This window comes from Danio rerio, chromosome 24 (genome assembly GCF_052040795.2).
Source record: "Danio rerio strain M-AB ecotype USA chromosome 24, GRCz13ab, whole genome shotgun sequence".
NCBI classification, from domain to species: Eukaryota; Metazoa; Chordata; class Actinopteri; order Cypriniformes; family Danionidae; genus Danio; species Danio rerio.
In genome coordinates, this window is record NC_141044.1 from 38047501 (window position 1) to 38074118 (window position 26618).

The window sequence follows — 26618 nt, forward strand, 5'->3', positions numbered from 1 at the left end:
ATATAAAATATAAAATGAGTATTATATAAATATTTAATTGTGTGTATATATATATATATATATATATATATATATATATATATATATATATATATATATATATATATATATATATATATATATATTTATGTGTATATATATATATATATATATATATGTATATATATATGTATATATATGTGTGTGTGTGTGTGTGTGTGTGTATATATATATATATATATATATATATATATATATATATATATATATATACCCAAAAAAATTAAATATATAATAAATTAATTATTTAAAAAATATAATAAACACTTAAATATATATACATGAAGAGTTCGGATGCAAAAACTTCTAAATGCCATCTGAAATGTTCTTGTAAAATGAACATTTTTATCAGGCTCCTATGTGTAGGTTCAGTAATTTTACTTAAGTCTTAAAATTAAAATAAATCAACATAAACAAAGGAGGCTGAGAAAAATATTAATTTTTGACTGGAATTTTAGATGGCATTTAGTAGTTTTTGCATCTGAACTCTTCCTATATGCCCTATAAAGATTAATTATATGGTAATTAATTATATAAAATGTATAATATAAATATATATATATATACCCTCAAAAAATATCTGTCACTGTTAATCAGTGTAATTTTATATTTATTAACGTTAAAACAACAATACAGGACTCTAAATGCTGTATAAGTCACCAACAAACACAAAACTGAAGCTACTGGATTAATTCAAATGAGTGGCATAAATCAAAGCAGGTCTTCCTCTTAGATAAGATAAAGCTGAAGAAGTGAAAGTGGCAGAAGTGTGTATCGTTGAGCGCTTCACACACCTACACACACACGCACAGGCCGTTCAGTGGGCAGAGAGCAGGTATACTGTACAAACTGAGCGGATGAATAAAACAGTGTTAGTCGATCTGTCATCTGCTCATATCTTTATGCATGTTAAGTATCTTCATTTCCCTGTTTGTGCCAAGTCGCTTGTGTGTGTGTGTGTGTGTGTTTTTACTAAGAATACGGCTTATCGTCTTGCAGCGTTCAGTGGAAGTGTGGGAGAAAGATGTCACCTCACTTGTTTCTGGAAAATGTCATCGGATGAGAAAAAACAACGCAGAGATAAGAACTGGATAGGTGCGCCGGCGGTCGGTTTGAGCTGGTTAGAGAGAGTGCCGTGTTTGGATTTGTAATCTAAATGATCGTGATTAGTTCCTGATAAGCTCTCCTTTGTTTACTACCCGCTCCAAATGTGTTTGGAATAATTGGCGTGACGCGTTTTTGAAGCCGTTGATGAGTTGCATTAAAACTCTACAGACCGACACAGCGGCACATCTGTTGGGATATAAGTTGCATTTAGTAACGCAGAGCTTGTCAACTCCACCTCTTGTGATTGTGACCTGGCTGTAGAAACCAGAAAACTAAATATATTAATAACTCTTGATTCATGTCTGCGTGCAGTATTTAGAAAGCTCAATCACATTTAATGGGAAGTGGTATTATGTATTTGCACGGTGGTTAAGTGGTTAGCACTGTCTCCTCACAACAAGAAGGTCGCTGGTTCGAGTCCTGGCTGGGCCAGTTGGCATTTCTGTGTGGAGTTTGCATGTTCTCCTCATGTTGGTGTGGGATTCCTCTGGGTGCTCCGGTTTCCCCCACAGTCCAAAGACATGCACTATTGAATTGAATCAGCTAAATTGGCTGCAGTGTGTGTGAGTGTATGGGTGTTTCAGAATACTGGGTTGTGGCTGGAAGGGCATCCGCTGCATGAAACATATGCTGGAATAGTTGGCGATTCCTTCCGCTGTGGCGACCTCTGAAATAGAGACTAAGTTGAAAGAAATTGAATAAATGAATGATATTAATATTGTTTATATAATATTGATATATAATATTGTTAAAGCAAATTAAATCTGTTAAGATTTAGAAAAAAAATGGTAAAATTACAGTAAAGAGTAATTTGCAAATACATTCATTCATTCATTTATTCATTTTCTTGTCGGCTTAGTCCCTTTATTAATCCGGGGTCGCCACAGCGGAATGAACCGCCAACTTATCCAGCAAGTTTTTACGCAGCGGATGCCCTTCCAGCCGCAACCCATCTCTGGGAAACATCCAAACACAAATTCACACACACACTCATACACTACGGACAATTTAGCCTACTCAATTCACCTGTACCGCATGTCTTTGGACTGTGGGGGAAACCGGATCACCAGGAGGAAACCCTACGAGAAGGCAGGGAGAACATGCAAACTCCACACAGAAACGCCAACTGAGCCAAGGTTTGAACCAGCGACCCAGCAACCTTCTTGCTGTGAGGCAAAAGCACTACCTACTGCGCCACTGCCTCGCCATTTGCAAATACATTTTATATAAAATATATTAATATTAAATATTATTAAAGCATATTTTATTTGAATATATTAAAATCATTCTTTTCCTGTGATTCAATGCTAAACTTAGAGTATCTTTACTTTAGTCTTCAGTGTCATAATCCTTCGAAAATTATCATTTAGAATTGTAACTGGTCGATTTGCTTTATTTTGATCTTGTCGATTTGCCAAACACATCTTATTTGATTTTATTTGATTTGATTTGATTTGATTTGATTTGATTTGATTTGATTTTGTTTTGTTTTGTTTTGTTTTGTTTTGTTTTGTTTTGTTTTGTTTTGTTTTGTTTTGTTTTGTTTTATTTTATTTTATTAATTATTTAATTTTTTTGTTTGTTTTGTGCTGATTTACTAAAATAACTAAAACTAAACTAAAGTAAAATAATAATAAATAAATAAAACTAATTAAAATAACAAACATGCAATAACAACAATACTAAACAAAATTAATCAATGCTTAATTTGTAGTATCATTATTTAAGTCTTTAGAGTCACACGATCTTTTAAAAATATAATTTATCAATTCGCTTAATCTTGATCATGTCGATTTGCTGAACACTTTATTTTTTTATTTATATTTTATTTTGTTTTATGTGATCTGATTTACTAAAATAACTAAACACAAACTAACTTATTTTTTATTTCATTTTTTTTTATTTAATTTGATTTACTAAAATAACTATAACTTAAACTAAAATAATAGTAAATAAATAAAAACTAAATAAAATAACAAAAATGCAACAACAAAAATACTAAACTTTTTATCTGAAATTATAATAAATTTTTAAAGATCCAAAATTAATCCAAGGCTTAATTTGTAAAATCGTTACATAGGTCTTTAGTGTCGCACGATCCTTTAAAAATCGAATTTTTAAATAATAATTATTTAGTCGATTTGCTTTATTTTTGCTTTTTCTCTTTACAGTAGTATCTCAGTGATACTTAAACAACATAAATATATGTTAATAATCAGAAGCTTTTTCCCCCCGATCATTTCATTGACAGTCAAAAACAAATACTGCTTAAGAGGGCTAATATTATTATATACTTTTAATAAAGACTGCTTTTATTCTAGCCAAAATAAAACAAATAAGACTTTCTCCAGAGGAAAAAATATTATAGGAAATACTGTGAAAAATTCCTTGCTCTGTTAAACATCATTTGAGAAATATAAAAAAAAAAACACAGGACTTATAATTCTGACATATAGTAAATCACAACAAAGCTCAATGTGACTTGATTAGCAGTGTGTTTGTATCCTCAGGACTCACTCATCGAGGTGGACGAGAACGGGACGCTGGATTTAAGCATGAAGAAGAAAAGAGAAAAGGCCGGAGATTCTCCAGTTATGCCGGCTTTAGGAGACGCTCTCTTCAGTCCAGCTGAGCCTTCACTGGCCAAAACAGCGGGTCTCCAGATCTCACCAGCCATTTACAGAGTCCTCTATGAACAGGACGCCTGGGACACACCGCTCAACTACAGCAAAACACCTGCACAACACGACAAAGAGGTCAGCCATTGACAAGACGAGGAGTACAGTTCAATACAGTGTACTTTAGTTTAACGTTAGACTGATGCTGTTCAGCTAATTAAACGTCTATTAGAAAAAAACATGAAACTGACCAAACTTTTATTTAGTTTTTACTTTAAGCTATTATAAGGTAACATCAGATTGCACATCAGGTTAAACTAAACATGCTTTGATAAAATGATTTGGCAACTGACTAAAATAAAATGATTCTAATTTTTTTACTTTATGTTTATTTTGTTTAAAGTAAAAAAAAAATTTAAACCAGAAAATCAGAAAAAAAATTGCTTAAAGAGGCTAATAATTTTGTCCTTAAAAGGGTGTTTAAAAAATTAAAAACTGCTTTTATTCTAGCCGAAATAAATCAAATAAGACTTTCTCCAGAAGAAAAAACATTATCAGATATACTGGGAACATTTCCTTGCTCTGTTAAACATCATTTGAGAAATATTTAAAAAAGAAAAAAATATTCAAAGGGGGGCTAATAATTCTGACTTCAACTATATATATATCTATATATAGTATAATATCAGTAGGCGGCACGGTGGCTCAATGATTAGCACTGTCGCCTCACAGTAAGAAGGTCACTGGTTCGAGTCCCGGCTGGGCCAGTTGGCAATTGTAGAGTGTAGAGTGTGTAGAGTTTGCACGTTCTCCCCGTGTTGGTGTGGGTTTCCTCCTGGTTCTCTGATTTTCTCCACAATCCAAAGACAAGTGCTACTCATCTTATTCTCCGTGTTCAAGTGAGCGCAGCCATTTGAATCTTTTTAGCTTGAGACTTTCGATCTCATTCACTTCCATTAATTTTAGACGTTAAAAACAGCTCGTTTTGCTGCTTCATGTTGCAAACTGATATTTTCTTATTATATTATTTTATTTTGTCTGTATAGTCATGCAAACACTTGTTTGTAGAGCAATTAGTTTGACCGTTTTCTGCTGTTTATTATTCCTAGTCATTTCTCTCATAGGCAGCTGAATCGGAAGTTATTAAAAGGAGCTTTTCGGTCGTAGACGCGTACGAGAACCATTATGACTGATTGGATCAAATACTCTGTTCTCCACCAAGGCAGCCTGGGGTGCTGAAATACTATTGGCTAAAGTGGCAGTGGGCGGGTTAAAAAAAACAAAACAGAGACTAGTCAGAACATCTAAATATAAAGTCAGAATATCTGACTTCAGCTTCGTTTTTCAGATAAACAAGATCGTTCACTTAGCATGTTTCTTAAATATCTGCATGGTATTTTGTGCTTTAGAAGAGTCAAAAACTTACATACCGCACCTTTAACATGCCCTCCATGATGAACAAATTCAGCATAAAACCCTTCACATTGTGTGTATTCGTCTACATGATCTTGTTCAGTGAGCCACAACCTCAGACACGCAGTCTCCTGCGATGTGCTCAGACACGAAAAACTAAATTGAAAACAAATTGCAGGAGAATGTTCTTGAAAAGCCGTCAATTTTTCATCCTCTCAGGAGTCAAAGAACAAACCCAGACTGTTATATATTTGTCTGATTCTCCATCTGACATCTGGTGCTCAAAGATACTTACCTTATAAAAAAAAAAGAGTAAGTAAATCCAAAGGTTTTACACCCAGCTCTCACATCATAAATACTACGAGGGATTATAGGCCAGTTTAAATGGATATACGTTTTAGTAAGTACACTTAAGCAGCATCAAACCTCTCACACACTATTACTGTGAATGGGCTTACAGAATTACTTTTTTAAAGTCCCACTGAAATCAGAAGTGTAGTTGTGTGTGTGCGCATGTGTGTGTGTTAGTATCAATATATTAGTCTTAAGGTTGTCTATAAACGAAAGTGTTCCAAAACAGTAGTTGTGTCTCATTTCAGAGGCTGCATCCTCCAAAGCAGGGGTGACCAAACTCAGTCCTGGAGGGCTGGTGTCCTGCAGATTTTAGCTCCTTAACACATAGATATATACACTAGATATCACATAGAGACCCCGAGCATGCGTCAGTAGCGCCGCCACATTTGTACAGGGCTCCCAGGACAAATGTCATTCAACCGCACTAAGACAGTGTTGCTACCCCTGCTGAAAAATCTAGCTTAAACCAGCTTAGGCTGGTTGGCTGGTTTTAGCTGGTTGACCAGCCTGGTTTTAGAGAGGTTTTTGGCCATTTCCAGGCTGGTTTACAGCCATTTCCAGCCTGGTCTTAGCTGGTCAGGCTGGAAAATGACCAGCTAAAACCAGCTTGACCAGCCTGGTTTAAGCTGGACATAGCTAGTTTTGGCTGGGCTCCCAGCCTGGCTAGGCTGGTCAAGCTGGTTTTAGCTGGTCAGGGTGGGAGACCAGCTTAGACCAGGCTGGAAATGGCTGGAAACCAGCCTGCAAATGGCCAAAACCCCTCTAAAACCAGCCTGGTCGACTAGCTAAAACCAGCCAACCAGCCTAGGCTGGTTTAAGCTGTTTTTTTCAGCAGGGACGTGAAGATGCTGGACTTTAGCGCTGTGTATGGGTGTAGTAACGAGCAAACAAAGAAAACAAAGCGTAAAGGCAGAACATTTTATAGGTAAGATTTCGTTTTTACGTTTTTGTATGTTATAAACTTGTGTGCTAAACAAGTAGCGTTATTGATAATAGTCACTTACTGCATTCACCATAAGGCAGTGTAGCCCCAACTCGCGCTAATACAACGGCTTATGCTAGCTTTGTTGAATAAAATCAACAAACAATGCAAAAGAAATATTACAACGAGAAACTTGTATTATTGTCAGCTAAGTGAAGGAGTCGTTCATAACGGAGACTCATTCACAAACTAATCACTCCTTCCGTTGGTATGAGAAGTGAAAGCAGGAGAGGAGGTGTGTTTCAGGACATGATTAGATCAAATTTAACAGGGAGGTTGGATAGTACATTTCCATGCACACAAACACAAGCTTTTTGTCAGGACTGTCCGTGCAGTCACTTATCAATCAATGTAGAAAAGTGAAGTAAATTGTAATTTTCGTAATTTAAAAAAAAATTGCATACTGAACTCCAGGAAAACTCCCGATCAGAGATAAACTTGTTTATGTGTATATCTCTGGCTCTGGATGGCCACAGTCCTTCACTGCAGCTTGGTCCGGCATTCATTTCAAAGGTACCCTGTACTAAAATGGCGGCGCTATTGACGCATTCCTTCCAATAGACGACTACAGGGTAGGCAACATCTAATGTATTTATCTATGGCCTCAACACACCTCCAAGGATGTTTCTAGAAAGCCTAGGAAGATCTTGATTAGCTAGCCCAGGTGTGTCTAATAAGGGTTGGAACTAAACTTTGCAGGACACCTGCCTTCCAGGACAGAGTTTGGACATGCCTGCTCCAAAGGATGCATTCGAAGGGCACTGCATCATTGTGGGACAACAAAGGCTGTCTCATATCAAAATAAAATAAAAATAAAAAAATTGAAGGCTCCTTCAAATGCAGGCTCAATGCATCCATCATTTCCCAGGTAGGATACCTGGTGAATCCTTTGTGACCTCGAAGATCCCAAGATTCCATGTGTGCTGATAATGGCAGGACATTTTTAAAAGAATTACCTTACATTTATTTTTACTATATTTTATTATATTTTATTATATTAGTTTTAATTTCAGTTTAAATTATGTCAACAAAGCTGGGCATTTTAAGAAATTTCAGTAGACCTTTATGTGATCTTCATGACTTGCACTAACTGAAAAAAAATCTAATCGTCTATCTAAGTTTTAAGAAGTAATAACTTGACTTCTAGTTGATCATTTGGTATCAGAAGTGCCTTATATAAAGGGCAAAGGCCTCTATATTATGCACATTTTACCAAAATAAATGCCTTGATTTTTTTCAAGGTCTGACTTTGCTTAGATAAAAGTCTTGCCACTTCACAGAAATAATGTACAATATAGAATATAAAGTCATGGAGCAGTGGACAGAGAGTGACTAATGTGTGTGACTCCCATGAGCTTGGATGACTGCATCCATACATCTCTGCAATGACTCAAATCACTCATTAATAAAGTCATCTGGAATGACAAAGAAAGCGTTCCTGCAGGACTCCCAGAGTTCATAAAGAGTCTTTGTATTCTTCTTCAATGCCTCCTCCTTCATCTTAACCCAGACATGTTCAATAATGTTCATATCTGGTGACTAAGCTGGCCAATCCTGGAGCACCTTGGCCTTCTTTGCTTTCTGGAACTTTGATTTGGAGGCTGAATATGAGAAGGAGTGCGATCCTGCTGAAGAATTTGCCCTCTCCTGTGGTTTGTAATGTAATGGGCAGCACAAATGCTTGATACCTCAGGCTGTTGATGTTGCCATCCACTCTGCAGATCTCTCGCACGCCCTCATACTGAATGTAACCCCAAACCATGATTTTTCCTGCACCAAACTTGACTGATTCCTGTGAGAATCTTGAGTCCATGCTAGTTCCAGTAGGTCTTCTGCTGATTCTGTGGTGATTTGGATGCAGTTCAACTGATAAAATTTACCTTCTGACACTTTTCCAATTGATCAACTAGAAGTCAAGTTATTATTTGTTGTTTTTACAACTGGGATTGACAAGACTACGACAAGACTTTTGTCAGGTAGTGTTTCTTAAAAAAAAAGCATTGACGTTTTTTACTGTCTGTTGTCTTGTAGATGGATCAGTTGGAGAAGGCGTCTCTTGAAGATAAAGTCTACAATGGCGACATGAACATGGCAAAAAACAAGATGCTCATAAGAGATGCCAAGAAAGAGCTGATGAGGTAATGCCATTCTGTTTGATCTGGGTCACATGTTAGCATGTTATATTAATAATAAAAGCATTTGTCGACAAATAAATCTAAGGCTCTGTGCACCTGCAAGTGTTCATCACCTTTTTTTTTTGTCTTCATAGTTGTCCAACACCAGGTTGTGATGGCAGTGGTCATGTGACAGGAAATTATGCGTCACACAGAAGGTGAGAAGCCCTGCCAATCGACACCCAGAATTATATTAAAAAAGATTTTTGCATTATTACAATAATCTGACATTATGTCTTCTGTTTTCTTTTAGTGTATCCGGTTGCCCGTTGGCTGATAAGACGCTGAAATCACTAATGGCTGCTAATTCTCAAGAGCTAAAGTAAGAATTTGCTATAGTTATAATCCAGTAAACATGTACAATAATTGTTTAATGGAAAAAAAACGGTCACACTTTATTTTTAAGGTACAGTTCTGGCTATTAACAAATCGTTAACTATGACTTTTGTCTCAATAAACCTTTCTAAAAATATTCAGCTTACTAATAATTATTATTGTAGTAGTTAGGTGTAGGTATTGGGTAGGATTATGCATAATAATATCATACAAAATATTTAAATTTTAAATATATGACTAATACTAAATATTAATAAAAAATAAATTAATAACAAATAATACTTTATAAGTACTAATAAACGCCCAATATCTTAATAATAGGCAGGTAAAACGTCTCTAGTTAATAGAATTGATACTCAGGCTAAAGTGTTTGAGTACAGCGGGGAAAATAAGTATTGAACATGTCATGCTTTTTCCTGGCAATACTATTTGTAAAGGAGCTGTTGACATGGAATTGAACCAGATTTTGGTAAAAAGATTACAAACATAAATGTAAAACAAAGCAATCTGAAAAATGAGTTCTGTGTAATAACAGTGGAATGACACAAAGAGAAAGTGAACTACTGAAATGTATTTAATACTTTATATAAAAGACTTTTGTGGTGATGGCAGCTCAAAGACGCCTCTCGTGTGGACATTGAAGTCACATGCAGTGCTCAGGTCTGACTTCAACAGAGTGTAAAAATCTGGATGGTTCTGTGGGTCTCGTCTATCAAATCTGATCTTTATTTTGTGTTTTCTATTGGATTCAAGTCAGGTGATTGGCTGGGCCATTCTACAGCTTGATTTTCTTTCTCTGAAAGTATTTGAGAGTTTCCTTGGCTGCGTTTTGGATTATTGTCTTGCTGAAATGTCCACCCTGGTTTCATCTTCATCATCCTAATGTAGATGTTGAACTGAAGCAGCAAATATTCATTTACAATGATGAAGGGCAGAGGGTTGCTGAATAACTACTCAGAGATTTCAGCTGCTGTCTGGGCTTTCACTGCCTTTCTACACCTCCCTTTCTTCATGTGTTCAATATTTTTCTTCTGTGTCATTTCATTATGTTACTTCATTTGGAAACTAATTAGATTTGTTTTCTTTGCATATGTGGATTTTGTTGGTTGTTACCAACATCCAGGGAACATTTTAGGTCAACGGCACCTTTAGAAATATGTTTTCTGAGAAAAATAGTGTTGTGTCAAATACTTATTTATTTAATGTAAATAATATAATTAAATATAGAAAAAAATATTAAATATAATAATATATTATAATTAATATTATAATTGTTATGTAAATGTAGTCACTACTTTTATATAATTATAATCTGTTCATAAAAATTATATTTATGTTACTGTCCATGTTATTATCATGTTATATGTTTAAATATTCTTCCATGTCTAGATTTCACACTATTACTTCATACAATATTTTGTAAAAACAACATGAACTTTTATTAGTAGAATTTTTACATAAAGTTGAAGTCAGATTTATAAGCCCCCCTTTGAATATTTTTTTCTTTTTTAAATATTTCCCAAATGATGTTTAACAAAGCAAGGAAATGTTCACAGTATGTCTGAAAATATTTTTTCTTCTGGAGAAAGTCTTATTTGTTTTATTTTGGCTAGAATAAAAGCAGTTTTTAATTTTTTAAACACCATTTTAAGGTCAAAATTATTAGCCCCTTTAAGCTAATTTTTTTCCGACTGTCTACAGAACAAACCATCGTTATACAATAACTTGCCTAATTACTCTAACCTGCCTAGTTAACCTAATTAAGCCTTTAAATGTCACTTAAAGCTGTATAGAAGTGTCTTAAAAATATAAAGTAAAATATTAATAACTATCACCATGGCAAAGATAAAATAAATCAGTTGTTATAAATCAGTTATTAAAACTATTATGTTTAGAAATGTGTTAAACAAATCTCTCCATTAAACAAAAATTGGGGAAAAATAAACAAGGGGGCTAATCATTCTGACTTCAACTGTACATTATATATTTATATCATACATTTCTGTTTCTTTTAAAAGGTGCCCGACTCCTGGCTGTGACGGCTCGGGTCATGTGACAGGAAACTATGCATCTCATAGGAGGTGAGTCTCATTAGACAAGAAGAAATCTCTTTAAAATAAATCTCTTTAAAGATGAACATGTAGTAGTGACATTTTTGATGTCTCTGCATGACATAAACGGTCATGCTTTTTCCTTACACTGTAGCATAATGCATCAGTGTTTTGTCGTTCTCGATGTTATGCCGTAATAGATTGGCCATCCAAAAGGCACTCAGTGGGTTAAACGATTTGCATTTAAAACCGGGTAATCGGCGGAGAATAAATACTTTGTGGCATTTCACGGCTGTTGAGGTAATGACCCCTGTTCAATGGCAACACGACAGGTGTCAGAGCCTGAAACATCACGCAGGAAACGCGGCGTCCGTATCTTGCCTACACACGCGTCTGCACGCTTGAACTTCTGAAGGGTTCGTCACATATGTCATGTTCTCTTCCAGTCTGTCAGGCTGCCCTCGTGCCAGGAAAGGAAGCTTGAAGCTCACGCCAAGCAAAGAGGACAAAGAAGAGCCAGAGATAAAGTAAGACACCTGCAAAACAATGACAACTAATGCATGCTGCTTTTCTTCACGTTTAAGACAAATCTGTACTCTTTACTGTACTAAATGTGTTTACTAAAACAGTAAGTGAACAAAAATCTGGTTTTATTCTACATTAAAAGGCTACAGTTTGTTTTTGAATTAATGTTACCTATATTTATGTGAAGCATTAAAGACGCAAAGAGTTAGATACGTTTGGAAATTACTGTTAAATGCATTCATGATCAAATATAATTAACCTGACATGAATCAAATATGGCGTTGAGGGATGTTATATTATTAACGAATGAAAAAATATTAAAATAAAAATACAAAAATTGTTAGCTGTATCCCATTTTTAAATTTTAAATAAATTTAGTAGGAGACAAAAAATGTTTTGTTGTTAATGATCCTACTTTTAGAGAAAAAAATATATGTGAATTGTTGAAACAAATAAATATTTTAATTATAAAATAATTTTATATATATGCTTATTTTATATTTATTTTTATATTTTATTTTCTGTTTATTTAAAAATGAATAAATTAATGAATGAATGAATTATTAAAATAAATAAATGAATAAATAACTAAAATAAATGAATAAATGAACTAAAAAATAAATGAATGAATTAAATGAATAAATGAATAATAAACGAACGAATGAATAAATGAACGCATGAATGAACGAATGAATAAATATTTAGTTGGACCTCCTCATTATTGTATTTTTATGGAGAATTTGATGAAAATGAATGAATGAAATAAATCAATAAATAATGAAATTAATGAATAAATAAATGGAAAAAAAAATGTTTAGTTAGACCTGATGATTATATTTTTAATGATTATTTGATGGAAGGAAAAAAATATGTTAAATACTGAAATAAATTAATATTTTAATGCTTATTTTTCATATATATATATATATATATATATATATATATATATATATATATATATATATATATATATATATATATTTTTTTTTTTTTTTTTAAATAAATAAATAAATTGAAAAAATGTTTACTTATATATGAAATAAATGAATGGTTTAATGCTTATTTTATATATGTATTTGAATATTGTATTTTATTTAGAAATAAATAAATGAAAAAAATAAATTAATGAATAAAATAAAACAAATAAATAAATAAATGAAAAAAAACAATTAGTTGGACCTCCTGATGATCGTGCTTTATAGATGATTTGATGGAAGGAAAAAAATATATATATGTGTGTGTGAAATACTGAAATAAATGTATATTTTAATGCTTATTATATATATATATATATATATATATATATATATATATATATATATATATATATATATATATATATATATATATATATATATATGTTTGAGTATTTTTATTTTATTTATAAATAAATGAATAAATGAATGAATAAATTAAATAAATGAATGTTTAAATGAATAAATAAATAAATAAATAAATAAATAAATAAATAAATAAATAAATAAATAAATATTTAGTTGGACCTCCTGATGATTGTATTTTTATTGATGATTTGATGGAAGTAAAAAAATATTTATGGACTATAATAGAGCATAAAATTATACTGATATTAATAAAAAATTGTAATCATAAAAATACCTTTCTTCACTCTGAAATGCTGACTTGCTGATGTCTTTTGAGAATTTGTAATTATTAACTAGCAGAATTTGAGAAAAATATCCCTTATATAATTATTATCATTTTATTATTAAATGCTTGTCAAATTGCATTTCCTAGAAATACCAGCATTTCAAAATATCATCCATTTAATTCAGGAAGCTCAAAACTATTTCCTGGTTTTCCCGTAAGATCTCATTTAATTACATTTAATGCAGCAGTTTGCTCTTTACAAAAACATAATACTATGGAGGGGGAGAAAAAAAAATAATTGAATTGATTCCAGCCTTAAATCCGAAGTCTATAACCCAGAGTGACAGGAGGGCTCTCCTACTTTTGCATCTGGGCTAGCATTTCATTTTTTAATTACTAATGCAAAGACGAGAGCTTAGGAATTAGACGCTGGCACATTAAAGGAGGAACGGAGTAGCCACAGAAACGGACGGACCCCGAGTACATCTGTAATGTGGCTAGATTATTGTAAATTGTCAGCCATATGGCCCCGTCTCTGTTGTCCCTCAGTCAGGAACGCCATTTCCCCCCCTGAGCCGGATAGTGTGTGTTGGAGTCGTAATGTTGTCTTGTTTTTAGTCAGCATATTACAGCCAAAACTGCCATAACAACCTTTCCCATAAGGGCCGCAGACAAGCTATTTGTACTATCCCAGATAACCTCTCACCTCTTCCAATATGGGCTATCAGGGAAAGGGTCAGTCACCTCCAAATCATGTGCTTTTTCCCCCCTGTGGAGGACGCACAACAATTATGTGCAATTTATGTCATTCCATTACTGACCTAGGGGGAAAGTGAGCAGCGCGATAAATTGGCCAACTCCTCACCACTCTAGTCTTCAACTTGGTACGGCTTATGTTTTCCATCGGCGGCATGTTAACCTCGGTGCCCATAATTATTTACTGGAGTGCGTTTCCGACTTTTTTTTTTTCTGTCCGTTCATACGCACCGATAGAATTATTCCATCCGCTGTTTTATTATTATTTTATCTCTCTCCTCCTGCTTTGAATACATTTTTAATCAGCATTTCACAGGATTAATCTTCTTAATGGTATTTGAAAAGTCTTGCAACTCTCGGGGGTTGGGTGTTTTTTCGGATGGATCTGCGGTGCGGGGCGCTGGAAGTTTCATCCATCAAATTATCAAGTGAACATATACGGGCTCATTTGTGTTTACTGCGAAATGAGTTCAAATGAGAGATTATCTCTGGACAATCGCAGTGTTACTCTGGTGAGTTTGGGACAACAAAAGAAGCCTGCGCCGAGGGTTTAATTTAAGCAGGTCGAGGGGTCGGGTCACATCTGTGTGTGTTTTGGCACGGTGACCCAGAAATCTATACCAAACAACCTTTGTGATGGAGATTATGGCCTTGTTTCTTATGAAGTCGTTAGATTACAGTTAAAAGGGAAAGTTTTGGCATCGTTTACTCTCCATTCACTTGGTTGTTGAACAGAAAAGAAGAGATTTAGAAAAATGTTGGAAATTTGAGATCGTTGACTAACATATTATTTGTTTTTCTTACTATGGAAGTCAATGGTTACAGGTTTCTAATCTTATTTTTTGCGCAATGAAAATAGGAAGCTTTGTGAGTAAATCATGAGTAATTCTTCAGTTTTGGGTGAACCATCCCTTTAAAAATGTTTAGTATAACAGTGAATTAATTCATTCATTCAATTTTTTTCTTGGCTTAGTCTCTTCTTTATCACAGTGGAATGAACCACCAACTATTTCAGCATATGTTTTAGACAGTGGATGCCCTTTCAGTCGCAATTCCTCACGGGGAAACACCCATACACTCTTACATTCATACACACACACTCATGCACTACAGCTAATGTTGTTCATTCAATTCACCTCAATACACAGGGAGAACATGCAAACTCTACACTGAAATGCCAAGTGGCCTAACCAGGACTTGAATCAGCGACCTTCTTGCTGTGAGGCGACAGTGCTAACCACTTTGCCACCTTTCAGTGTAAACATTACAATCTCAATTCTAATTTTTTTATTCTTAAATGTCTGTTGGCTTTAGGATTCCAGTGAATGTAGCCAGAGAGAGCAGTCGACCTGTAGTTACGAAACAGTAGTTACGTTTAGAGTTTTTTTAATATATCTATTGATTTTTTAGGGGGGTTTACCTTTATTATGATATAGGACAGAGAAGATTTCAGACAGGAAAGCATTAAGAGCAGAGATAGGAGCACTGCAAAAAAAAATCTTAGATTTTTGTCTTGTTTCTAGTCCAAATATCTAAAAGTTCTTAAATCAAGAAGCATTTTCTAGACAAGCAAAACATATTGTCTTGTTTTAAGAAATAATATGCCAAAATGAAGTGAGTTTTTCCTTAAATGAAGCTAAATAATCAGCCAATGGGGTAAGCTAAATAATCTTATCACAAATCGAAAAACAAGATTATTTTGCTTACCCCACTGGCAGATTATTTTGCTTGATTTGAGGAAAAACTCACTTCATTTTGGCATATTATTTCTTAAAACAAGACTATATGTTTTGCTATTTTTTGCCATTGTATTTGTATTTGTTTTTCCTACTATGGAAGTCAATGATACGAGTTCAACAGACAAAACAAATTCCTAAATGTTTGAAAGAAGTGAAGGTTGAGTAAATGATGAGTTAAATTTAATTTTGCTTGAACTATATATTTTAAAATTATATTATATTATATTATATTATATTATATTATATTATATTATATTATATTATATTTTAATATAATATGTTACATTATATTATTATATTATATTTGGAAATATATATTTTAAAAATATATTATATTATATTATATTATATTATATTATATTATATTAATTATATTTTAATATAATATGTTACATTATATTATTATATTATATTTGGAAATATATATTTTAAAAATATATTATATTATATTATATTATATTATATTATATTATATCATTTTGAAATATATGTTTTAAGATTAAACATTTATAATAAAAGTCATTATATATTTTTAATAAAATATATTATAGCAAAGAGTATTTTGTGAGAACTACTAATAAATGATTTTGGTCTCACTTTATATTAAGTGGCCTTACTACTACATGTACTTGTTATTGAGGGTGAGGTTAGGGACAGGTTTGGTGGTATGGGTAGGTTTAAGGGTGGGTTAATGTGTAATGAATGGGTCAACAGTGTAATAACAGAAACTAATTACAATATAGTTGCATACATGTATTAAATCAAGCATAAGTACAATATACCTGTTTAATATTGATTTTAAAATAGATTTTAAAAAATGAAAAACTGATTTTATTCTAGCCGAAATAAAACAAATAAGACTTTCTCCAGAAGATCAAATATTATTGGAAATACTGTGAAAATTTCCTTGCCCTGTTAAACATCATTTAGGAAACATTTGAAAAAACTATTTACAGGGGGGTGAATAATTTTGACTTCAACTGTATATATTAGTTAGGCCACTTAATATTAAGCGGGACTGAGTTTTTATTTTTAGAATAGTAATAATATAGTATTTACTCTAGTAGAGCTCTATAGTGAATTGTGTGCTGTCCTGTGGTCAGTGAGGTATTAATTCTCCTGTCTCTGTCTGTGTTGTGTGGCAGGTGCCCTGTGGCAGGCTGTGATGGTCAAGGCCACGTGTCTGGTAAATACACGTCCCACCGCAGCGCAGGAAGCTGCCCGATCGCCACCAAACGTCAGAAGGAGAGCCCGCTGAACGGGTCGGCCTTCTGGAAGGTGTGCAAGCAGGAGCTCCCTCACTGCCCTCTGCCTGGCTGCAACGGTCTGGGTCACGCTAACAACGTCTTTGTCACACACAGGAGGTGAGAGAACTACCCCAAACTTCAATTTTAATATCAGTTTAGTTTATACCTGCACTTGCTGTAAATTTTACAGTACTACAGGCAATTCTGAATGCCAATAACAGTGTCTAATTTACAGTGCACTTGTAAATTTTAAAGCATTACTTGCAATTTATACAGTATTAGTGGCTGTGAGGTTGATGAACCAGGAAGGCTCATAGTGGGTTCCCGATGTATGGTAAAGCAAAAAAAAATTAAAATTAAAGCACTACTTGCTGATGTAACGTACTTGCTGATGTAACATGGTTTATTTAAAGTGTACAAGAGTGAAAACAAAAATAACCCAAAACCCAGCAAAGGAACAAAATAACCAAAAATAAAAGAGCAAATGAACAGCAAGCAAACAAACAATATATGTTTAACCACACTAGTATAAACACAGGTCACAAATTGCTTATCACCAGGTTATCTGACGGTAGGTTTCAGGTGAAATGTTGAACTTTGCTAACAACGCCTCCTTCAAGTCCTCATAGACCTCAGCTCGGCCCTCGTCCATGGCTAAGTACGCCTCCAGAAGCTCCCCTCCTCCTTTGGCCACCTCCAGGTTTTGGCTAGTCATTCAAATTGACATAAGAAGTTCTCTTATGTCCTCCCCTTGCTGGAACACTGGCAACTTCGGCTCTGTTCGTAACATTGGCTGGCTGCTGCTATAGAACTTTTTCTTGGAACGCAAAATTACCCATTATGCTTTGCGTGTATGCGCAAGGAGAATGCGAAGAACTTCCGGTCGGCAGCTGATGCGTGTAAACAGTCACATTTGGACAGCTTTGAAACGATAGTTTTAATCTATTTTACCTGCTTTTATCCTCTTTGAACCAATACTGTTGTGCATCAGCACCATCTCCTGGACTGATCATTTAAAGAAATGCGATCTAATGTGATGGAAAACAGCTGCTGTGAGGCATTTTCCCCTCGTTGTCAGACGGCATCTTCTGCAGTTTAAATGAAGCCTTGTCATCACTAAAGTCAACATTTTCTCTTTATTTCAAATATATAACCAGCCCAAACAAATGTAATTCACCAAAATGTTTGACACACACACGTAGCCTGTACTGTGCCACTGACACACTGATTTAATAACTGTGACAAAGTGAAAATATAGGCTTGAGTCATTTCGAAATGACAGAAAAACACAAACCGTGGTAAAAACAACACACGAAATAAACATAAACGGCTCGCGATTAGAATGAACAGCAAATCAGCCAGCAGAGTGTCAATAACAGACTTTTATTGGTCATTTTTGTAAGTTGCACGACTTTCATACCTGTTAAGTTTCATGCCAGTACTCTGGTTTGCTCTCTCTCTCTCTCTCTCTCTCTCTCTTTGTGCGTGTGTGTGTGTGTGTGTGTGTGTGTGTGTGTGTGTGTGTGTGTGTGTGTGTGTGTGTGTGTTAAAGAGCCGCTGAGCTAACAGCTGACATGCTGTCAGCACAAACACTATTTCTGACGGCAGACACGTGAACTAGGAGAACATTTTTCTCGTATTTCTGACGCGCTTGAACCACGTGTGACAGATTATAACGGCTTTAACAGACACATTTCTAAGTTGTGTGTCACAAAAACACTCTGTTATCCATTAAAAACATTATTGAAACCCATTTTTGGAGCGCAAATTACCAGTTGTACACGCTGTAAACGGAAGTTTTTAGCATTATACCAGAAGACGCTGGTCGCTATGGCACCCTCCATGCAGCAGCCATGAAAAAGGTCTATACCTCAGGTCAGTTAGCCTGGTGAGCGAGCGAGCTACTGTAGTGCCGTAAGCAATTTGTGATCTGTCTGTGTATACTAGTATGGTTGTACACATATCGTTTTTTTTGCTCTTTTATTTTTGGTTAAATTGGTTTCCACTTTCATACACTAAATAAACCATTACTTTGCAAGTTACATCAGCGAGTAGTGCTTTCATTTTTTTTTTTTTGAGGTTTTCTCGCTTAACATACATCAAGAATGGTTGCCAGATACTGTCAAATTTACAGTGCATTTACAATGAAAAACATATTATGTAATTATTAATTTACATTGTACATTTTACAGTATTAATCTGGCAACCAAAATTACCAGTTATACTGTGAATGTTACAGCAATTCCTTATAGCACTGTAAACTGAGGCTTCTTGACCTAACCTGAACACATTTATTGCCATATTCATTGATATGTAATTTATTTATAATATAGGGGTAATATTTTATTGTAAGATGTCCTTTTTACATGATACATGTACTTATTATAGTAATTACTATTAATTATGCATGTTTACATGCAATTAACCTTAAAACTAACCTGCATTCTAACCCCCTATTGTCAGTGCATGTAATTAATTAATATTACTCAGAAGTTGAAAATGAATAATGCTCGAAGCGGGTTGGATGGTGTAGGACTGGCAGGGTTACATATACTTCACAAATATTGTATAGACCAGGGGTCACCAATCTCGGTCCTGGAGGGCCGGTGTCCCTGCAGGATTTAGTTCCAACTTGCCTCAACACACCTGCCTGGATGTTTCAAGTATACCTAGTAAGACCTTGATTAGCTTGTTCAGGTGTGTTTGATTAGGGTTGGAGCTAAAATCTGCAGGGCACCGGCCCTCCAGGAACAAGTTTGGTGACCACTGGTATAGACCATTTCAATGTGGTGATGTCATTGACCCATGAACATTTCCTTCTTGTTATCAAAGTATTTCATAACTGAAACAAGAGGCAGTTCAATCGTAACCTAATGTTAAAACAGCTGTCATAACATTACTTATCAATATGTGGCTCTTTTTAGATTCTCGGAAGCTACAGAAATTAAAAATGTAAAGCAGGAAATATGTTGGGACCATCGTTTTTGTTTACATCCCTCAAAATGGTCTAGAATTAAACAGGAAAACAGTGCGATATGTGCAATACGCAAATATAATACAATTATTTACAAGGTGTGTAATTATTAACAATATAATTACAGAAATGCACATATTATTAGATTTTATATATTATTTAATAGTACATATTAAAATGCTTTTAGTTTTATTGAAGGAATGAATATTATAATATAATTTCCAGGTAAGCAGTTTGGTCACTATTACTGTTTTTAATAATATTATAATTAAAATAATTAATAAAAATAATAAAAATATTTATAATTATATTAAAAACAAACTATGATATGACTTTCTATATGTTGTACTTAAATACTTTATTTTAGTGATGTAGCTATAATTGGATAGAATACCTCAAATTGCTAGTGCTGATCTGTAGATGTTGTCTATTTACAGTTTGTCAGGATGTCCACTAAACGCCCAGAGCATCAAGAAGAAACTCTCTGATGAAGAAATGATGACCATCAAACTCAAAACCAGCAGCGGTGAGCAAATCAAGCACTTCACATGAATAAATATGAAGCTAAATGCTAAACTCTATTAAGTGACATGCTTTAAAGGGGAACTATTATGCGAAAATCACTTTTTTATAATGGGTTTGAACACAGTCGTGTGGCAAGAGTCTGTGAATATAACCAGCTTTTAATAGTACAAATATATATATATATATATATATATATATATATATATATATATATATATATATATATATATATATATATATATATATATATATATATTTTTTTTTTTTTATAATCACACTTGATAAAAAGGGTCTGCAGAAACACTTTGATTGACATTCTCCCTTTTTATGTGTCATCAAAGTGTGAAAGCCGTGGTCATTAGTGACCATTTCTCCCTCATTAGCATAGGATGTAAGTCTTGTTTTTTTAATCTGCCACTATGCTGAAACACAGGCATTTATAGCTCCTCCCTCATCTAAAAAGAGCACAATCTCATTTGAATTTAAAGCAACTGTCACCAAAACGCCAAAACTAGGTTCAAAGCTTAAGAGGGTCAGTTTCAAACAGTTCTAAAACATTATTTCTGTGGTATTTTGAGCTGAAACTTCACATACTCACTCTAGAGACATCAGAGACTTATTTTGTAACTTGTAAAAAGTGGCGTAATAGGTCCCCTTTAAAGTCTGCGTGAACCGAAAGTTGTGGAGATGTTCATTTCAGTATGTAGAATCTGAGCGTTGAGTGGGAGGCGGGGCTTTCTTTTTGCACATCATTCCCTCATAGAAAACTAACAGGTAAGAGGGGCGTGGCTAAGAATATTCTAACTCTAATCTTTTACAGAGAAGGACAGACACTGAATTTATTTATTACTATCACAAACGCAGAAACAAGTGCTCAGACTTTGATTAAACAGGGTGTCTGCGGGGTGTTACTAGTAGTAAGTATTAAAAGTTGATCAATCAATTTAGAGAATTTTAAGGCCCTTAAAAAGTATTAAGTCTTAAATCCTATTTTACAATCAATTGAAATTTGATTATACAATGTACTGTTGTATAGTAAAGTTTGCCAGAATTTAATCTGCCAATATTGGTATGCTGTGCAGTTTATGAAATCGATAAGATCCTGCTAGATTTGATGTCACACGTTGCTTTGTTTACTGTTACAACTGTGGGCGCTGCTGTTCTATAGGCGCCCCCTGCTGGAGAAGCATTTGTATTCAGTATATGAATGTTTTATTTAAGGATTTGTTTCTTTCAACCAATATTTAGTCAAAATACTGCAAGTTAAAAGGTCGCCAATGTTACCGGTTGAAACCTAAAGTGGTGATAGTTTTAAAATGTATGGAAAGATTCTTAAAAAAGGTCTTAAAAGGTACTGAATTTCATTCACTGATTCCTGTATATACCATGTTAAAGATTACAAAAGCAAACATTTTAACTGGATTAACAGAATTGACATTGTGAATTCACACTGACTTTAACTCGTTGTATTAAAGTGTGGATTAGCAATGATCCTGGTTTGTCTTTATAAATCAGGTGTTGAAAACAGTGAGGACATGCAGCACTTGGATCACGAAATAAAAGAGCTGAACGAGTCCAATCTGAAGATCGAAGCAGATATGATGCAGCTCCAGACTCAGGTAAACAACATCACATCCTGCTTTTTTAAATTTGCGCACCGCAAGTTGTGGGTAATGTAGTTTGAGAGCTGAAGACGTTGTTTTTGAAACAGATCTCCTCCATGGAGTGCAACCTGAAGACGATCGAGGAGGAGAATAAAATCATCGAGCAGCACAATGACAGTCTGTTGAAAGAGTTAGCCAGGCTCAGTCAGGCACTCATCAACAGTCTGACAGACATACAGCTACCGCAAATGGTGAGACACACACACACGCATTTACATTTACTATTTTAGCAGATGATTTTTACTTCAAATCATCTGAAAGCAGCAGTATTGACCTTATTCTGCAATACGGAAGTGCTCTCGTTTTTGTGATTGTTTTAGAACTTCTGATTCAGTTTCCTATGGGATAATAAACAGCAGAAACGGTCAAACTACTTGCTACAATAATATAAATAAAGTATGAGTTTGCAACATCAAGCAGCATAACAAGCTGTTTTTAATATCTAAAAATCAATAGAATGAATGAGACTGGAAGTCCAGAAACAAAAAGATTCCAATGGCGGCATCCGCTCGGATACGTCAAAAATAAAGTCAATATACAGATGTGGACAAAAATGTTTTTACCCAATTTTTGTTCAATTTTGTCCAGGCCACTTGCATTAGTTTGTCTTTTTTTAATGCTTGCTTTGACCCACAATTTAAACGCAATATCTGATTTATTTTCAATTGTTTTTATTATTATTACATTTTCCAGGTTAAAGTTAATTCAGTGACCACTATAGTTTTACTTTCTTCAATGGAAGGGTACCAACAGATTGATAGATAGATAGATAGATGATAGATAGATGGATGGATGGATGGATGGATGGATGGAGTTTAAATAGGTAACAGATATAGCTTATATAGATATATAGACAGACAAGACAGTTTATATAGGTAATAGATATAGATTAGATAGATAGATAGACAGACAGACAGACAGACAGACAGAGTTTATATAGGTAACAGATATAGATTATATAGATTATATAGATATATAGACAGACAGCAGGGTTTATATAGGTAAAAGATATAGATTAGATAGATAGACAGACAGACAGACAGACAGACAGACAGACAGACAGACAGAAAAATAGACATACACAGTTTATATAGGTAACAGATATAGATTAGATAGACAGACAGACAGACACAGTTTATATAGGTAACAGATATAGATTAGATAGACAGACAGACAGACAGACAGACAGAGTTTATATAGGTAACAGATATAGATTATATAGATATATAGACAGACAGCAGGGTTTATATAGGTAAAAGATATAGATTAGATAGACAGACAGACAGACAGTTTATATTGGTAAGTAACATATATAGATTAGATAGACAGACAGACAGACAGACAGACAGAGTTTATATAGGTAACAGATATAGATTATATAGATATATAGACAGACAGCAGGGTTTATATAGGTAAAAGATATAGATTAGATAGACGGACAGACAGAAAGACAGACAGTTTATATAGGTAACAGATATAGATTATATAGATAGATAGACGGACAGACAGAAAGACAGACAGACAGACAGTTTATATAGGTAACAGATATAGATTATATAGATAGATAGACAGACAGACAGACTGACAGTTTATATTGGTAACAGATATAGATTAGACAGACAGACAGACAGACAGACAGAGTTTATATAGGTAACAGATATAGATTACAGTATATAGATTATATAGATATATAGACAGACAGCAGGGTTTATATAGGTAACAGATATAGATTAGATAGATAGACAGATAGAAAGACAGACAGACAGTTTATATAGGTAACAGATATAGATTAGATAGATAGACAGATAGATAGATAGATAGATAGACAGACAGACAGACAGACAGAGTTTATATAGGTAACAGATATAGATTAGATAGACAGACAGACAGACAGACAGAGTTTATATAGGTAACAGATATAAATTATATAGATATATAGACAGACAGACAGACAGAGTTTATTTTATAGAGTTTTTACGCTGGGAGAACATGCAAACTCCACACAGAAACGCCAACTGACCCAGCCGAGGCTCGAAACAGCGACGTTCTTGCTGTGAGGCGACAGCACTACTTACTGCGCCACAGATTATTTTAAATAACCAAACCGAATATAAAAAAGGCTGATTTTATTCTATTATTTTGATTTAATTTCTGTCATTGTTTCTTAATTCATAACTGCCAGATGAATCCTGCTCTCTGAAGGGCGCTCATCTAATCTGATAATAGTTATTTTTGTTGTTATTATTATTAATCCAATAGCGCATGTCTGATTTGCTGTTAATGAAGCGAATGCTCTGAAATGTGTCCAGGGCCCGATCAACGAGCAGAACTTTGAAGCGTACGTGAACACGCTGACGGATATGTACAACAGCTCGGAGCAGGAGTATTCACCTGAATGCAAAGCCTTACTGGACAGCATCCGGCAGGCCATCAAGGGCATCCACGTATAAGAGCTGCGGCGTCTGTGCAAGAAACAACACGAATACTCCATTCCAACAAAAACAAAAACGCATTGCACTGAAAAAAAAAAATACCAGCCACAATTTTTACAGCTCAATGTTCCTTTTAGTACCTCCTTTTGCACTTATTTATTTCCTATGGGTTGCTTGACTTCTGTATCGTTCTTTTGTGTGTTATATTATCGCTACATATTATTATTACCTTTACTATTTATCTCACTTTAATATTATTTATTTATTTATTACTATCACAATTGGTTTATTTATTTATTTAATTCATTTTTTTTGCTGCAACTTCAAAATGCAAGGCCAATCTTACATATTGTGATTTTAATTTATTTGCATTCGTTGTACAATAACTAGGAGTTTTGAATGGTTCAGAATATATCACCGGCATTTGTGAGGATTTTTTAAAATTATTATTATTATTATTAATAACTGATGTCAAATGTAAGAATAGTCCACTTGTGCCACCTGTCGGTGAGCAGTTGTTATTGCAACACTCTTATTTTATTTTTAATCACTCGCCACTGATTGTCATGCATAAATCTAAATAAGTGAGCTAAAAGAAAATATTTTATGTGATTAGCTCGTTGAAAGACTGTATAGTGAGCAAAAATCAAGCACACACACAAACAAACACACATATTTGCGTTTCTGTTCATATGAACTGCCTTTGGTGTGCACCATGTGTGCATATATGTGCCTAAATGTAAATGAGTACATGGAATATGAATATGTTTTGTGGTAGAGCAGTATTACGTGAATGGTGATTCATTTTACTCTGCAGTATATTTATTTTCCGAATGAAAAGCCTCCGAACTCTGTTTACCGACTGTTTGTACGCCATTTTAAGTACTACCGTATGTAAGGATATTCTTGTAACACGTGTTTTACGATCAGGCACAATGAGGTTTTTATTATTTTCTGAACTCCTTGGCTTCTTTCGTGAGACAAACAGTGGATGATATTTTCTTAAAGTACTTCATCAATGGACAAATTTGCAGCGAAACAACCGCGTTAAATCTGTCCCACTTGATTTTTGCGTTGTTTACCTGCAGGAGCAAGGTCATTTCCGCTGATCTGAGTGCTGGTATTGAAGGCACGGCACTTTTAAAAGCTTTCTCTAACACGAAACCTACCCTTTTGCACTTTTTATTCTGTTATTTAGTGTTTCTTTTGATCTCTCAGCATTTTACAGGTCATTCCGAGGGAATAAAACGCGATATTATCCGACCAAATGAGCAGAATGAATTGTATTCTCAATAAAACCGAATCGATTTCTGTTGTGTTAAATTATTCCTAAATTACTGTATGATTAATTGTGTTTTAAATTATTTGTAACTCCTAATTTCTAATTTATAAACCACAGATTGTTTGCTCAGGAAGTTTTGTGAGGAATATTTATTTATTTTTTCTTTTTGTATTTGATGTTTTGTAATGTGATATGAATTTTTTTGTGTAAAAGAAAAAAAATCATAGTATAATACACGGTACTGTAAATGATTTAGTTTGTTTTTTGTTTTTAAAACTGTTCATTTCTCTTCAGTTGGAGTAGTTTGTATATCAGGATTTCCTTACAGATTTCATAAGCAGTACTGCGCTGTGTTGTACAGTTTGTGTATGGTAGAAATAAACTATTGAAATGATCTGCTTAGTGTGCTATTATTGTTGCATAATGCCTCCTGGTTATTATTTTCCATTCACAACTATATATTAACTCACTAAAAGCAACTCATTTTACGATAATAATGTAAAATATTTTAAACATAGGGCCTAAGTAATTTAATTTGCTATTTAATGTTTTAATATGTTAGTAAGAAGACAAAGTAATTTAAAAAAATCTGTGATATCTGTTTGCATATTTGATGTTGGTAGATCATATTTGATTTATAATAAACATATATATTATTCACGTTTAATATCGAAATGTTATCCCCTTTAAAAAATCCAGCTTAAACCAGCCTAGGCTGGTTTTAGCTGGTCGACCAGGCTGGTTTTAGAGGGGTTTTTATCCATTTCCAGCCTGGTCTTAGCTGGTCAGGCT

The 26618-nt window shown here is 33.9% G+C and overlaps 1 protein-coding gene across 4 annotated transcripts in view; it reads left to right on the forward strand.

Moving 5' to 3' along the window:
- The window catches only part of st18 (ST18 C2H2C-type zinc finger transcription factor), a 107274-nt gene extending 81054 nt beyond the window's left edge, over positions 1 to 26220 (forward strand). For all 4 annotated transcript variants that reach the window (XM_087310081.1, XM_087310083.1, XM_087310082.1 and 1 more), the window contains exons 12-22: positions 3657 to 3902; positions 8545 to 8651; positions 8783 to 8845; positions 8941 to 9009; positions 11042 to 11104; positions 11521 to 11601; positions 16848 to 17066; positions 20361 to 20449; positions 21964 to 22067; positions 22160 to 22303; positions 24422 to 26220. In XM_087310081.1, coding sequence (XP_087166207.1) covers positions 3657 to 3902; positions 8545 to 8651; positions 8783 to 8845; positions 8941 to 9009; positions 11042 to 11104; positions 11521 to 11601; positions 16848 to 17066; positions 20361 to 20449; positions 21964 to 22067; positions 22160 to 22303; positions 24422 to 24562 — 1326 coding nt within the window. In that variant the 3' untranslated portion in view covers positions 24563 to 26220. The remainder of the gene's footprint in view (positions 1 to 3656; positions 3903 to 8544; positions 8652 to 8782; positions 8846 to 8940; positions 9010 to 11041; positions 11105 to 11520; positions 11602 to 16847; positions 17067 to 20360; positions 20450 to 21963; positions 22068 to 22159; positions 22304 to 24421) is intronic.
- Positions 26221 to 26618: the final 398 nt, after the last annotated feature.